The sequence below is a fragment of the Alosa alosa genome, chromosome 20 (assembly GCF_017589495.1).
Source record: "Alosa alosa isolate M-15738 ecotype Scorff River chromosome 20, AALO_Geno_1.1, whole genome shotgun sequence".
In the NCBI taxonomy this organism is placed as follows: Eukaryota; Metazoa; Chordata; class Actinopteri; order Clupeiformes; family Clupeidae; genus Alosa; species Alosa alosa.
Window position 1 is genome coordinate 29551122 of NC_063208.1, and position 17476 is coordinate 29568597.

A 17476-nucleotide genomic window follows, 5' to 3' on the forward strand; every position below is an offset into this window, starting at 1 on the left:
GAGAGGCCTGCCATGAACAGCTTGGAAATCACTGCCCTGTGCTTGGTAAATCTTTTTCAGAATTCAATGCCAGCATATGAAGAGAAAGAGAAGGATGAGAGATGCCAGACTTAAGCAAGTACATGTGATGGAACAGGGAGGTACAAATGATACTTTAATGAAATGGTAGGAGTGAGGTCAATTAACATCTCAAACATTAGATTCTTTACAATAATTTTTTTCATCAATATTTATTGTTTTCGACACTATAAATAAAGAAAGAAAATTTAAATAAATAAAATTGGATGGAAAACATTGCCAGCAAGGTGTCGAAAAGACAGTACATTAATCTAGCTCTTTGCAGTGTTGCTCATTTTGTATGGAAGCATATGTAGCATAATTTAAATGACAATGCAATTTGCAATTTGCAGTGCTAGTGTAATAATGTAATTTGAAAATACGTTGTACAAAGTGTATTTTAACATGCAAAATGGCTATAAAATCCTCAATATAATTTGGATTCTTTTGATTAAAAAAAAAATAAAGATGTATTGAAATGCATTCTATGCATTCCAACCATTCCAGAATGGTTTCAGGGTGGCATTGTCACTTTTGCAAAATATATTAACAAAATGCAAGCCCATATTGAACACTGAATATCAAATTGCGAAATTAATTGACATTTGAATTATAAGACTGAAGTACCATGGCAAAATGGAATCCATTTCAATCCACCTTTATTCTATATTTGAATAAAAATAACACATTTTTCATAGCCACTTTGCATATTAAGATACACTTTGTACAATGTACTTTCAAATCGCATTATTACATTGCATAATGAATTGTCAATGGCATAATTCATACTCTTATTTAATTGCAAATTGCATTGCCATTTGAATTATGCTACATACCGGTATATGCTTTCATAATTTTGTTTTCATCTAAGGGAAGCTTTTACAACAAGCAGTGTTCAGTTTTTTTTCTACTTGCATAGCTCATACACAACACTCAAGTTAATTTTACTATAATAGAAAAATAATGCTTCCTGGTTTAAAAAAAAAAAATCATACAATAGTACACTGTTTTACACAATAAAAATACGAGTCCGACTATGGCTTAATACACACATATAAGGAAAGTGGTGTCAGACCACTGCATAGAAAAATATGCAGGCACTTTCTATCAATCATCTGGCTCTTAAAGTCAGGTAAACTCATGCACTGTAATAAAAACAGTAAATCCTACCCTATCTAATAGCAAAAATATGTTATAATAAACCTCCCAGTGAAGATTCAGTTTGAGAAGAGGAATACATTGTTTTTTAATAGAAGAGATTATGTACTTGTATGTACATTAATAAAGTACTATACCTTTGACTTGGTGAGATCAATGCATTGCATTTACTCAGAATAACACCCAACAAACTGATAAATTTAGCCTTTCATCACATAAGAAAGAATCCCCTGTCCGTATCTGTTGAAAAATAAACTATTAGTATTTCTGAAAAACTTGAGCAGCAACATGGAGGCATGCATGTTTTTTGTTTGCTATTTAAAATGAAAAAATAACGTGTGAGAGTTTCACAGTCATTCCCACAAAGTGCTCCCCAGAAATCAACGTGTCCAGAATGTTTCACCTAAGTTGGCCACACAAACTTCATCCAACCATCTGGGTGTAGTAGCTTCACTCAAGCCTCTTGTGGTATCTACATGTACACCCTGCTCCTGCTACTTAGAGGGATTGGAGCTCTTTTTGTGGGGGTGTTTTTGAGCAATACCATAGGGCACATGTGCTGCAACCGTGCCCATTTCTGCTGCTCCCTCCACATGGAACATTTGGTCATCAAAGTAGATGTGTGGCCGTATCTTCTCCAACATTGGGCCTTTTGGTGCTCCAGCAAGAAACAGTGCTTCATCTGTTTCCAGGCCCCAGGCTCGGAGTGTTTTCAGGGCACGGATCCCAGAGCTAGCAGCAGATCGTGCTGTCACCAAGTAGGTGCGTATGGGACAGTCCAAGCGATGACCCTTTGCATAGAACTTCTTTTGGAGCTTCCCCAGAAGCTCCAGGAAACCCTTCAGTGGACCCTATAGGAGACAGAGAAAGTGGTTGGATTACTTTTTGCTTTCAGACTAAACATAGCAATTTGGACCAGCTAGCCTAAGACATTATGAAATACATTATTCATACAATTAATGTAACATTTTATTATTAGTGCTAGGTTCCCTGATAGCCACGTTTATGAGTTATATAGTAGTTGCTGAGCTTGTAACAAATTGAAGAGTAACTTATTCTAAAATTGACATTTTTGTTTTGGGGGCATTGTGCCCTATGGCAATAGTGAAAATGGCTGGTGGAAATGGCCTATTCCACCCAGGGGTGCGTTTCCCAAAACCATAGTTGGTTGCAATGCAATTTTCCATTGAAAACCAACTAAGTTGCTAACTTAGTTAGCAACTATGGTTTTGGGAAACCCGCCCCAGGCTGTCTGGCAATAAATTCAGGTCCACAAAGCAAAGGTCACATTCTTCTCTAACAAGGAACATTTGGAAGACCATTTGGAAGAGATTGTCATTACTTGAGGTTGTCCATGTTGAATTAAATACTCCATCAATAGTCAACAAAATTAAATACTCAGTCATCAATGATGTAAATACACAATGATGGTGTATCTTATGATGTCTGTTCACATTAGGATATACTGTAATAAAGGATTACCTTCATTAATCCCCAATGGGGATACAAGGATACAAGGAAGTTTATTGTCACATGCATATAGTTACTGGAAGTAAGAAATGCAGTGAAATTATGTCTGGTGTCAGCCTTTTTGTGCATTTATGGGGGGGGGTAAAAAGTGCAGTAGAAGAGGGGTTTAGTAGATTAAGTGCCAAGGGCTGCATAAGAAAGGTGGGCGAGGATTGGGATGGGGGGGGGGAACCAACAAGGAGCACGGAAGAAACCTTGGGCAGGTCCACGGCTCAAGGGGCTAACCCAACTGCCAGGGGTCTTGGTGTGTGTGTTGGGGGGATGACAAGGGAGATGGGATAGTGTGCTGTGTATGTGGGGAGAGGGCAGTGTGCAATATGTGTGTTGGAGAAGTTTCCTGATGAAATAATGTGCTGTGTAGGTAGGGGAGAGGGGGGCAGTGTACTGCAAGTATGGTGAAGGGACTTATACTGAGTACTGTATGTATGATGTATGTGAGTGATGACAGTGAAGATGTGTGTGTGGGCGGGAGGGGAGTGGAGCAGTGACTGTGTGTGTGTGTAGTGTGTGTGTGGGTAGGTGGGGGCAGTGTGCTGTAAGTATGTAGAGGATGTGTGTTGGAGAAGATCCTGAAGACAATGTGCTCTGTATGTAGGGAGGGGGGGGCAGTGTGCAGCAAGTATGTAGAGGAGGCTTACTGTAGCAAGTAGTGTGCTGTATTAGTGTTGCACGGTGTATCGATACTAAAAAGGTATCACGATGCCTTCACGCAAAAAAACGATACGATTTCCGACGTTTTTAGAATCGATACTTTATTAAAATGAACGTTCTGTGTCTGCGTGAACTGCTGCTCTCACTGCTCCTTGCACGCATCTAGGCAAGTGGGCGTGTCAAGCAGGCAGCTCTGAGTGAGTGAGTGCGCAGCCAACGTCAACATACAGTAGTTCTTTGCCGACCGTCCTCGGCCTTGTGGATAAAACAAAAGGTGAAGTGAAATCTGCAACTATTTCGGATACATCGCGAATAGTGAAGTCAAGCCATCAGGTACAGAGGCCCGTTTGTGAAATATGTTTCAAAGTCATTTAAAAGCAGTAGGCTACGCATGGAACTTGGCTAAACACCTCGCAGACATATCCCAACAATTTTGTTCAAAGAACGACAGGTTAACGAATATCTATAGAAAACACGACTACATGGTTAGTGGCAAGTTTTTCTCTTCTGTTTTAGTCTAGCCTAAGTGAAACGAGTATGGTTCTCTGGGATAAAGCAAACCTTCCTTCATCAATGAATTTTGACGAGACATAACGAGCTGTAATCATTTGACGAGACATAACGAGCTGACGAAGTGGTTGGAACGTCGTACTTGTACACTGGGCGCAAAGAAGACTATCCTCACATTTTTCTCTTTGCAACTGTCAAAGAAATCCCATGAACACGGGTCCTAGGCCTAGGGAAGCCTATACTGTACATCAGATGGCCTAAAGATTAGGCCCCTCTGCATAGCATTCAGTGATTTGCATGCAGTAATTTCAACACTGACCTTGATCTAGCCTAGTTTGGCTATTTAAAGCTACTTTATTGGCAAAACACAACACAATGAACATACAGCAACAGTATAGCACAGGGGCGGACTGGGACCAAAAATCGGCCCTGGCATATTTGGCCCAAGCGGCCCTCAAATTGGTCGGGCACACCTAATTAAATACAAAATCTTTGCATTACATTTAACCATGCATATATTTTCAACTGTCATGGAGCACTGAAAGTGATGTAGGCCTCATTGGCTATCACTCTGACTGATCAGAGGTAGCCATTGAGCACATGATCTCCATATTCAAGTAGGCTAACAAGCAATTATTAAAGAAGAGTTTCTGCTTGAATTCAAAGTATCATTTCAAATTATTCAATAGGCTACAATTGACAGCAGCACCAAAAATTACTGAAGCCTATGTGTAAAGAGTTAAATTACCCAGATTGTCTTAGACATTAATGTAATTTATACCAGTTATCACTGTAGGACAACTGAAACAGCACGAAATAAACAGCGCTGTTGATGGAAATATTTTATTCCTGTAGGCTACATTGCTGGTACATTTTGGGACATTATAGCTACATTAACTAATTAGCTTTAATGTCTTCCAGTAGCCTATCGTATAGGTTATTGTATATTAGTTGGCTTGTGCATGAATATGACTTGATGTTTTGTAGCCTACATTTCCGTCAGTCTACAGTCTTTTAGCCCATCTTAACCATGATAGCCCTTCCAAGATATAACCCTTTCGACGCTCTACTTTTAGAGACTAACCACCTCTCTCGCCATCGATGTTAAATTTTGGGCGTCTGACGGAAACTGATCAATCTGACCAACAATTAACATCGATTTGACACTCTTTTGCTGTCCGGGTTTGCAAATCTTTCATTTAGAACATTTAAGTTGCGCTATTTGTTATTATAATTACAGCACAGCCTTACGTTATCATTACCATATCATTACATTATCGCAATTAATAAGTCATCATAATCATCATCGTCAGCATGGCATGTCACACATAGCCCACCTGCTCCACCACTGAGTTCTTATCATGTAGCCTCAACTAGGCTCCACCACTGTCCCTTGCTCTGTATGCTTGCTTACATCTTCGTTCAAACTCAACAAACTTCAACATAGCCTATGTTGCTGCTAGCCTATTTGCAATATTGTATTTTTGAAGCTTCTACATTGGTGTTACTTTTGCACTATTGTCACTACCGGCACCCGTCGCAATTTCATGTAGGCAACTTCGATTAACTTTTGATGCGCTCACAAAATCCTGGCTCTGAGCCAAAATGCGAGGGGTGGGGCCTGACGTGAGCTGTTCAGTCGAGTGTTAATATGGAAATGTAACCAATGGGCCGCTGGTTGTCCTTCCTTTGGGCCGATCGTTGGCCAAAATGATTAAATTATATACAGTGGGGAGAATAAGTATTTGAACCCATGTTAAAGTTGACTAAAATGCTCATTGGGTTAAATGCAAATCAAACCAGCTAATAGGCTAACTGAAAAACACACCATGCCAATCTCTAGGTATGGTGAAGGGTATGTGATGATGTGGGGCTATTTTAATTCCAAAGGCCAAGGGAACTTTATCAGGATGCATAGTATCCTGGATCCATGAAATAAGTGGCCTTTAAAAATAAAAATTCTGCCTGACTCTGTGGGAATTTAACATAGGGGTCAAATACTTATTGCCCCTGTAATTTAAGGAAGAACATTTATTTATTTCTAACAGATGTTTTTATATTTTTCTTTTTAGTCAACTTTAGCATGGGTTCAAATACTTATTCTCCCCAGTGTATATAGCCTATTCTATCGGCCCAAAAGGTGCGTCGGCCCACCGGGAAAATGCCCAGTATGCCAGATGGCCAGTCCGCCCATGGTATAGCAGTACAGAAGACAGGTACAGAATACAATAATAATCCAATTTGAGCGACCAGAGGATATGCCAAAGAATTGGATTTGGCCTGGCACTCTGAGCAAGGCCTTTGACCACACATATATCTCTCTCTACTTAGTGCAACAGTGTGCATGTGCTGCCATTTCTGTCATTGTTTGCCCTCAGACTGGGGACCATGGTATGAAATGAGAGATGACCAAAACTTTTGCACACTTACATGATCTAGAAGTGTATTTTCATTTTCTCGCTCATGCTCAAAGAACTTGTCTAAACCGTGAGCTTTAAAGATGCGTTCTGACTCATCAGAGAAGAGAACCGCATCTCCATCAAATGCTACCCTCAGTTGTGTCTCAGACACCTCAGTCTGCTTCTCTGGCATGAACATGGTGGCAGCTGCAATGCCTGGAACAATAAACAGGAAATACAAAAAGTAATAATAGAGAGTATTAATATAAGTTCTCAATTGCTTGCATTAATAAGCAACATTCTAGTTAGCAGCTTTGCAAGGTATCTAAGTGCAACATGTCAGAAAGAGCAGACTGATCTATGTAATGCCATAGGCAGATTTGGTAAAAACATTGTGAAAACATTTATGCCACTAGTTACAACTGCGTGGGCTTCAACAAGGCTCTTTTGTACCTTTTATTGTACATTTCACATTTTAATCAAAGTCCAGGGCCCAGTTTTACTGAAAGCATCGCAAGCCTAAGAAGGTCATAAAGTCCCTCTTATGAACGATCTTAAGATGAATCGTAGAAAACCTTTGTACAGTATGTGTGTGTATCCATTGTTATCGGGAAACCGGGCCCAGGAATCTGACATGACACTGAATTTAACTGAATCTGGGAGCAAAACTGCCTGTACCACAACTTATTAATTAAGTAATTCATTATTGATTCCATAACATAATAAACATATTATAAAAATGGACAGAAATTTAAATGAGTGGCAAAAATATGTTTGAAACTCACCCTCAGCCAGGGCCTCTTTCACTTTTTCAGCATCTGCTGACAAATAGAGGTTGGTGTGCCATGCCTTCAGGTAACCAATGGGGCTGCTGCCCCCAGTCATGCAGAAGCGTTCAATAAACAGGTCTGAGAGAGAGAGAGAGAGAGGGGGGCGGGGGGTCCAAGTCAAGTCCCTTAAGTGTGTTTATACACCAAGTTTCAAAACCAGTAATTGAACCAAATACTTTAAATCCAAATAATTAATTAATCTCTAATTAGTTGGTATATGATCAAAAAAAAAAGAAAATATTTAATTTGAACTCCAACTTCAACAATATAACAGCAAAATGTAGTTCATATACCAACTAACTAGACGTGAGGAAATCTTAAAAGCAGTCCTTAAAACTAGGTCTAAGGAATATGCATCAGCCATCTTATTGACATTGTAAGATTAACCACAAGTATTTTTATATTATTATAGCACATGTGAACAATGTATTATAATATGTGTGAGCAAATGTATATATGAGGAAAATGAAGCTTTAGCTTTATAATCACACACTGCATCCTTGCGTGAGTGTTGGATTGATCTCTGAAAGCAGGGGCTTAGCATTAAAGTAAGATAATGTCACATGGCTAATGGGAGTGCATGGCTAAACAGAGACTGTTAGTTCAGTAAATGAACTAATGAATCCAGAGATTTTATTTGAACACAGCTACAACAATACAGCTACAACAGAACACTGCTGTTCTGGAGGTTAAAAAATGTAATATACAGTATTTGGGGAGAACTCTGCAGACTTTCAGCAAAATGTTGTTACACATCTCTGGATTCATTTGTTCATTACTGAGCAAACAGTCTTTTTAGCCATGCACTCTCATTAAGTATAAGTATATATTTTTTGATCCCGTGAGGGAAATTTGGTCTCTGCATTTAACCAATCGGTGAATTAGTGAAACACAAACAGCACACAGTGTACACACAGTGAGGTGAAGCACACACTAATCCCGGCGCAGTGAGCTGCCTGCTACAACGGCGGCGCTCGGGGAGCAGTGAGGGGTTAGGTGCCTTGCTCAAGGGCACTTCAGCCATTAGCCATGTGACATGAGCTTCATGTTGATCCAACTGTTTTCAATACAACGCTCATTAGTTGCACCCTTTAGGAAAGTGGAATAAAATGAATGTGTCTAGAGTGGGCAAACTGCGGCCCGCCTGCCAAGCACTTTAGGCTACTCCGGCCTGCCGAGTATTTCATTTTGGGATGAGGCTGCTATTTTCTTTTCCTGCGATGGCGACGTTAGCTTTACTGCAAACTGCTTTTTAGGGAACGTTTACAATGTCAATGTCAAAAAAGCATGTTACATAGAGATGATATGACTCTTTGTTATCTTCTTTGCAGCAGATCTAACTTGAACGTTATGCTACTCCATTTAATTGGGAACGCGTCTGAGTGCTCACGAGAGGGAGAGAGAGCAGCAGGTTCCAGCTGGCTTGTCTTCTTATAAGAACTTTTAATAGGAAATCATGAAGGCAACAATAGTTCCCACTACTGATCATTTATAAACTGTGAGAGACCACAGCCACAGCACTAGCCATAGCGGAGCTGGCAGAAGATGATTGAGAACTAAACACAGTGCACAATTTATACATTGGTTAAACAGCGTTAAATTAGCAGTATTTAAAGGAACCATATGTAAGATTGTTGCCAAAACTGGTACTGCAATCACTTTCAAATTACTGTAGAGTGGTGTATCCCCTCCCCCTCCCCCTTGACTCGAGGTTGCCAACCCGGATGCCAAAACGCAATTTTCAAAACCCAAGGCATAAAAAAAAAAATTCTTGGGTTCCGGTTTCCGACCGACCCTGTCAATTTATGTGCGACCCAATTTATGTGCTTTATTTTATGAGCTTGGGGAAGAAATAACACTAAATAGTCTAGGCTACATTAAATAAATCCAGAAATAAAAGGCGAACTATAATTACATTAATTACCCCTTGCATTATGTATAGGGATGAGCGTATTCTCTCTTTTACAAAGTAGCCTATGCACAGCTGTTCACGAAGACGATTGTTTTCGTCACTTACCAAGGCACTCGCAATTTTGTCCAAACACCGCAACTTTTTCGCAAATTTGACCAATCATCGTAGTTTCACCGTGAAATTTCACCTACCACAACAGTCCCTCGCGCAGAATATTGAGCCAGATGACACATTTACTTCTGCACCTTCTGCATATGACACCAAAGACTGCCCAAAACTCTGCAGTTTTGATGACAATAAATAGAAGGCTAACGTTAATGATCTGCTTACTTGCATCTCTCAACCTGGTGTTGCTAACCTACCTAGGCTATGAAAGTAAGTTAATTAAGGCCTACTTGGTTTACTGACATTTGAGTAGGCTATGCAACCCATTGGCAAACGTTTACCTGGATATGTCCTTTTAGCTTATGTCATGTTTGCTAGCTTGTGGGCTTAGTTTGAGTAGTTCTACCAAAATCATAGAAATTAATAAAATTGCATGACATTTACCTCTTCTATGATCCAAAAATGATTTCATTCGAGTTGTTTTTATTTTTATTATGTTAAATAACATTTATTTTAACTAATGACATAGAAGACATTCCCAATTGCACCCACATATCGTAATGCACTATGCAAAAAGTGATTTACACTCATGGCCGAACACAGTGAGATGCAAGCCTTCTAATCCACTCAGAAATGTAATTAGGCTACTCTCACGTCCTTAAAGGGGCAGGCAGTCAATTGGATGTACACCACCAATGTAATGACATTAAACAGAAGTGAAGTCAAATAGTTCAAATCAATATGAAATTACTAGATACTTACTTGGCTATTAGTAATTATGCAGGCCACAGACTATGAATTACTAAAAAGATATGAACTTAATATGAATTACAAAATATATGAATGTATTGAAACATATGACATGATGCCATCTCTTTAGGTGACTGTCTTTTGGACAGTTCTACGAAAGGTTATACTGCTTTAGTGAATTACCTCAGTCAAAGCATTTTCACAAATAAAGTAGGCCTACTTTGATTTTCTGTAATCCTTACTGTTTACCTTTGATTATCTTTTTTTAATAAGCATCAAGATGATCAGTGTGATTTTGGTCTTAACCTAACCTAAATTAAAAAAAAAAATAAAAATTTTTACTATTTTTGCAATTTTTACTTCCTCCCGCAATTTCTCCACAAGAAACAGCTAAAAACACCGCAACTTCCATCCAGGCATTTTAGGTCGAAACAGTTTCAAAAAACCTTGTGAAATCCTGGAGGGACTGATTTTCTACCAATCCCTTACCGCCACTGGGGAAAAAAAAAATCCCTACCGACCCATGGCCTCAACTGACAACCAACAGGAACCAAACCTTTTTTTTTTTTTATGCCCAATGTGGCCCTTGAGCCCCCTGGTCTAGACCATGGAGAATAAAGAGAAGAGCAGCTGGCAGAGTCAGGTTAAAGACATGTATAGTGAGTAGGAGGGATTAAGATTAAATTTAGTTTTATTCTACTAAATATAGCCCTATTAACAATTAACATTGTATCAAATGATAAATTATACCAGTTTATTTTATTTTTGATATGAGTAAGGGTTTACTATATAACATATTACATGACACCGGGTTCATGAGCAAGCCTCAGATGTAAAGGTCATCATTTCTCATGTGTCTGCCCTCCCCTAAACACCTATCCAATTCTCCTGTCTCAAGGGTTGTGGTCCCTCAGCAGGACGTGGGTGTGTTAACTGAACTGAGTTGGCTACTGAGAGTAGCCAGTGTAGCCAACTGACACTGGTGGGAAAGTGCATTCTGCTCCTATTTTAGCTGACACTCCACAGGGGTGCAAGGCTGTGTGTTTGTGAAAGAGTTTGTGTGTACTGTGTGTGGGGGAGGCAGATAAGTTGTGAGTAAGAAAATGAGCCTATGCCCACAGTAGCAGACTAAATTGACTTGTCATATCTATGTAAGTATATGACTAAAGGTGAACGGTTTCATTGGTCTAATTTCAGAGAAAGAGAATCATAGGTCAACATAGAGAGCAAACTGTGGTGCAATGGGGTCTGAGCACAACATATTCCAGACCAACAAAAGAACACATGAAAAGAAAAAAATCCCCTTGTGGGTATGTTTCATGTAAGGAAGTTAAGGAACACTTCATGTTCCAAATGTGCCCCCTGCAACTCCTAAATCATTATGGGAAGATATATGAGGGTTCTTACAGAGCATTTGCCCCTCAGTCCAGATGTCTGAAAGCAGGAATTGTTTCCAGAGGCCTAGCATCAAAGTGATCATGTCAGTTTGATGTGCGTCACAGTTGTGTCTCTACTTCCAAAGAGCAACAAAAGTCTGATCTTTAAAAGGAAGAATTTGCTTTTAAATCATTTTGATCATGTTTATCAAAGCAGCCTCTGTCTTTGTCAGTTTTATTTTATGTGTTAAGTAGCTATTTCACAAAGACCATAAGTTTTTCATATGTCTTATTTTCTCAGAGGATGAGTGATGAGTTCACATGAAAGTTTGTTTTCACTGCATCTTATGTGGTTGAGAGGATTAGGCAGAGTCCCGCTGAGACACTGTGGGATCGGATACAGGAAGTGATCAAAGGGATCAGGGGTTACATCTAACTCTGGGAAAAACTGGTTGGTCAACAGGTTGCATAACCTATGCATTACAAATCTCAAAAGCTCTTTATGACATTAATGACAGTGTATATTTTCTTGAAACGTGTTGCTAACTCCCAAACAAGTCATTCTGTTTGTTTGTTGCCATTATCTTTTGCAGAAATACTAGCTGGGTTTCCATGCAGCTCATTTGCATGTTCTATGCTCATTCATGAAAATACGGCTCAAGAATATGTGTATCTGCATGCGTTTCCATCCACTGTGTTAATGCGAATTTAAAATAGACATTCTCTTAATCTAGGGACGTTCTGAACAGCTGTGGTATCAAAATGTGAGGTCATCAATGTTTACAGAATTTCTATGCACCCTAGAAGACTGAAGATTTTTAGCGTACGTAGAACACTTAATTATATAAAAAAAATTACACGCACATGTTGAATGAAATTTGACTTGTGCTGCAATTAGTAAATCAATATACAATTAAGACAATAAAGAGACCAAAATGTGTTAATTTATGTTGCCTAACAAAACCTATACAACAGAAAACGTTCATCTTAACACATAGATTTGCAATTGCAAACTCTACCGAAACTAGATGTACCGCATAGCGGTACAAAATATGACCGCCGCTCAGTCCTGTACATCCGTTCCGCGAAAATAAATCACACTTCAATTTGTCTCCATATTTTACTCCATCCCCCACTCTTGAAACTTTTGTGTATGCTTGTTTGGCATGCCTGAGTGTGTGTGTGCGGCTGCACAGAAAGTACCCTACTGGTGCTGAAAAGGTGAATAGATTGTAGAATAGCCAAAGAAGATGTAGAATTGTTATAAAACCTTTAAAATCTCTAAACAATCACAAGTAGGGCAGTTCATCACAGTTCATCCATTGCAACTGGATTGATGAAAGGTCACTTACACCTGTAGGCTACATTGTATTTGGGAAAAGCAAAAGGTATCAGCATAATGTTATTTATTTATTTATTTATTTATTTATTTTTTTATGTATTTTTAAACAAAAACATCTCTGTCAGTTCCATGCCGTTTTCAACAGCTATCAAAAACAAAGGTCATTTTTGGATGGATGGATATTTTGTGAATGTTTCTTCTTCTACATAAGATTTTAGTCATCTTTAGTTCATGTAATACTTTATTGTCAATGCACAAATTAAGTAACAGTAGTCTGAAACGTTATTGTTAATGCACAAATTAAGTAACAGTAGCCTAGTCTGAAATGAAATGCTGTTTTACATCTAACCAGTGGTGCAAATAACTGACATGTCCAAATGGGCCTTGATGAAATGCGTCGCTAGACTGTTCATACACATTTTAACGGGCCAAAGTTGAAGAGCTTTTTGTCCGTTATTGTTAGTGCAAATATAGGCTGATTCATGTTCCCTTGCATTGTTTAACTGAGGTCCATGGCTAGTCTGGCTTTCATCAGACCAAGCTCAATCTTTTAAGAAATCAAAAAATAAATAGCGGGCAGATCAGGCTGGGTTCACCCAGCCTAGTCCATAGGCACCGATATTGTTTAATTTTCCGATTGAGATATACACGCTCTGGCTATTCTAAATGCAAAAATGCATCAGGGAGTTATGACAAAACGGTAACTAACAAACTAGATCCTAATAGAAAGCTGTTAGCTTCCCTAAGCTACAGGTAGGATTATAAGGTAGGCCTATTTACAACATAAATTGTCAATAGGCTATGCTGGCGACACAAATAAAATCTCCTTTGGAAACCAATGGCTTACTTAATTTTACAGTATCAAGTGGACTTAAACTGTCATATCGCATTGGCGAAAAGTTCTAATAACATTCACGCAGCTCCATGAGTCAAGGAAAGTGCTAATGAAGTAGCCACTTCTAAATGGGACCCACTACACAGTAGCTTAAGGTGTGTTGCTAAAGCAGCCATAATGAAATGAAGGTGTCATTGTTTGGATACTTCACACACACTTGCTTTTTAATTTCACAGACTACAACTACCAAGCTGTAATCAAAGCACATCGATTCCCCTCTCTCACACCCTGCACGCACTTAAAACAAAATAAACAGGCGCCTCAGTCTCCGCATGTATAGGCAAAACTGTATCAGACAGGTGTAACGTTGGTAAATCTTCCATTGCACAGAATGATTTTGTAGCATGTGCAATAAATGACAGTTTTAAAGATACAAACAGTGCTGCTATACATTTTGCTTGGTATAACCGCATTTATAGTTTTCTACAAATGCAATAAATCAAATGCCTCCATCACTCAACCAACGCTTAACGGTAACATTACCTAGGTCCTTATTGATATTACAAGATTAACGTACCTGCAGTAAAAACCAAGCATGTCCGATAAACATCCTCAGATTTATTTCGCTTCAAGAAGAAATGGGAATTACACTTCATGTGAACATCGCCCTATCCTTATTAGATGTTCGCTATGTAAATTACAGTCCTTGTATGAAGGCCCATTGTTTTTTCCAACCCACTTTTAACTTCCAACAAAATTACGCCTCACTGCAACGATGCGCCATCTAGTGGACAAACGACTACTTCGCCAATACTGAAAAATGCAGCCATGATGATGATGATGAATATTTATTTTGGCTTTCTTTTAATCTTACAGATTTTCATTTTTACCGGGGGGCAAATCACAAATGAGTGATTATGAGCCAGGTTGATGTGGGCCCTTGAGACCAACATACCATAAAAGATTCACAGAGAACTGTGTTCGCCCTACCCTCCTTTCGGGGTCCAGTCCAGCGGGGGCTGCAGATGAAAACTAAAAAATGACGGTTCCATGCTATCCATGTGGGGGTACATGCCCACCAAGTTTTGTGTACCCGGTCTTTCAGTGTCCGGGGAATCCTTGTTGGTGTATCGCCACTAAATGTACACATAAATTATTTTATTGTAAGGCCCCCCATGAGCGAAAAGTACACAAAACTTTCGGAGGGTGTCATAATGATCCTACACTTTTAATTTCGTGCAGTTTTGACCTTGTCAGCCAGAGATATTGAGATGAAAACACCTAATTTTTTGCTTTTTAATTTTTAACTAGGTGGCTTATACATGAAATAAGTGGTAATGGGATGGGTTGACATGCCCCTTAAGACCAACATACAAAAGAAAGGTGGACCTCCTAGGCCCTACGGTTCTCGAGATATTCACAGAAAACTGTCTCCCGCCACCTACAGGCCAGTTGGTGTATAGTAACATAAATTAATTTATTGTGTGGCCCCCCATGAACGGAATTCCACAAAACTTGGCGTGCATACAGAGGGTGTCATAATGATCCTACACTTCCAATTTCGTGCAGTTTGACTATGTTAGGTCACAGATACCTTCAATTACACCACCTCATTTTTGCATTTTTTGTTTTTAGGGTGTTTAACTAGTGGTGGAATGGGCTGACATGGCCCCTTGAGATCAACATACAAAAAAAAAAAATGGTCCTCCTAAACCCTACGGTTTTCGAGATATTCACAGAAAACTGTGTCTGCCCCTACCCTCCTTTTCGGGGTCCAATTCAGCGGGGGGCTACAGATCAAAACGAAAAACGATGGTTCCATGCTATCCATGTGGGGTTACATGTCCACCAAGTTTAGCGGTACCCCGGTCTTTCAGTGTCCCGGGAATCATTGACGGAAATTTGGGGCAAAAGAAAAAAAAAAAAAAAAAAAAAAAAAAAAAAAAAAAAAAAAAAAAAAAAATCTGACTAAACCTATATGACCTATATGATCATAATTATTTGTAGCCGGTCCTAATAAATGTCATTGACTTTTAAAACTTTATCAGGTGACCAGTCTAAAAATGCTTAGTTGTTTGACTGTATAATTTTTCTGCACAACAAAATGATTATAATCAAACAGAAAGCGTTCTTCTTAACACATAAATTTCCAAAATCTACGAAATTATGTGCACACAGCCCATTGATTTGGGCTACAGCGTAAAACTTTATCTAGCTTCATCTAACTAGTTTATCAGGTGACCAGTCGGCAAAATGCTTGTTTGGTGCTGAATGAGACATTTTACTGCACAACAAAATTATTACATGTGGGCTTAGAGGGCAAACTGTAAGATTTTGCTTGATCTGTATGTTACCTGGCTGATGGGCCACGGAGAAGCAGCCTGTAGCGACCATGCCTGCTATCTGAAGACGCTTACTGAACTGCTATGGTGCTGCAAGATTCATGCGTGCCCTGCTTGCCGACCGCAGCCGAAGTTCACGTGGACAAAGGAAGATAGCTAGGCTGGTCGGGTGTCAGGAGGTGGCTCATTTCGGGCATTGTTTCAGTCGCTTTTAATGGCTCAGGTATTCAAAAGATCATTTCAAAACCGACCTCATAAAACAAAACCAAACATAATTAAAAAAAAAAAACAAAGTTTTAAAAGGGCATTTTAGAAGGGTAAACTTATAGTGCTTTAGCAAAGTGTCTATGTATGCAAAATATAGAAGATCATGATAAAAAGAAAACATAAACACCTTTGTAAAAAAAGCAATTTACAAAACATGTAATAGATGTTGTATTCACAAACAAATGTTGGAATTTATGAAATATTCAAAAACGCTTTGTTTTCAGAAAATAGTCCCTAAAATAAATCACACTTCAATTTGTCTCCATATTTTACTCCATCCCCACTCTTGAAACTTTTGTGTATGCTTGTTTGGCATGCCTGAGTGTGTGTGCAAAAGCGGCTGCACAGAAAGTAGCCTACTGGTGCTGAAAAGGTGAATAGATTGTAGAATATCCAAAGAAGATGTAGCATTGTTATAAAACCTTTAAAATCTCTAAACAATCACAAGTAGGGCAGTTCATCACAGTTCATCCATTGCAACTGGATTGATGAAAGGTCACTTACCCCTGTAGGCTACATTGTATTTGGGAAAAGCAAAAAGGTATCAGCATAATGTTATTTATTTATTTATTTATTTTTTATGTATTTATAAACAAAAACATCTCTGTCAGTTCCATGCCGTTTTTCAACAGCTATCAAAAACAAAGGTAATTTTTGGATGGATGGATTTTTTTGTGAATATTTCTTCTTCTACATAAGATTTTAGTCATCTTTATTGTAATCTTTATTGTCAATGCACAAATTAAGTAACAGTAGTTTGAAACGTTATTGTTAATGCACAAATTAAGTAACAAATTAAACTGAAACAAAATAACAGTTTTACATTTAACCAGTGGTCAAATTGACATGTCCAAATGGGCCTTGATGAAATCCATAGACTGTTCTGGCTTTTACCAGACCAAAGCTGAAGATCTTTTGTCCGTTATTGTTCGTGCAAAAATAGGCTGATTCATGATCCCTTGCATTGTGTTCTGAGGTCCATGGCTAGTCTGGCTTTCACCAGACCATTGTTCAATTTTTAAGAAATGAAAAATAAATAGCGGGCAGATCAGGCTAAATGCAAAATGCATTAGGGAGTTATGACAAAACTGTAACTAACAAATAGATCCTAATAGAAAGCTGTTAGCTTCCCTATAAGCTACAGGGATTATAAGGTAGGCCTTTTTACAACATAAATTGTCAATAGGCTATGCTGGCGACACAAATAAAATCTCCTTTGAAACCAATGGCTTACGCCTTACAGTATCAAGCGGACTTAAACTGCCATATCGCGGTATTAAAAGTTGTAATAAAATTCACGCAGCTCCATGAGTCAAGGAAAGCGCCAATGATGTAGCCACTTCTAAATGGGACCCACTACACAGTATCTTAAGGTGTGTTGCTAAAGCAGCCATAATGAAATAAAGGTGTCA

The 17476-nt window shown here is 38.8% G+C and overlaps 1 protein-coding gene across 3 annotated transcripts in view; it reads right to left on the bottom strand.

Annotated features, from left to right (window-relative positions):
* Positions 1-201: 201 nt before the first annotated feature.
* nt5c1aa (5'-nucleotidase, cytosolic IAa) overlaps positions 202-17476 on the bottom strand; it is a 30123-nt gene continuing 12848 nt past the window's right edge. For all 3 annotated transcript variants that reach the window (XM_048230497.1, XM_048230495.1, XM_048230496.1), the window contains 3 exons: positions 7091-7213; positions 6337-6521; positions 202-2066 (listed from right to left, as the gene is read on the bottom strand). In XM_048230497.1, coding sequence (XP_048086454.1) covers positions 1710-2066; positions 6337-6521; positions 7091-7213 — 665 coding nt within the window. In that variant the 3' untranslated portion in view covers positions 202-1709. The remainder of the gene's footprint in view (positions 2067-6336; positions 6522-7090; positions 7214-17476) is intronic.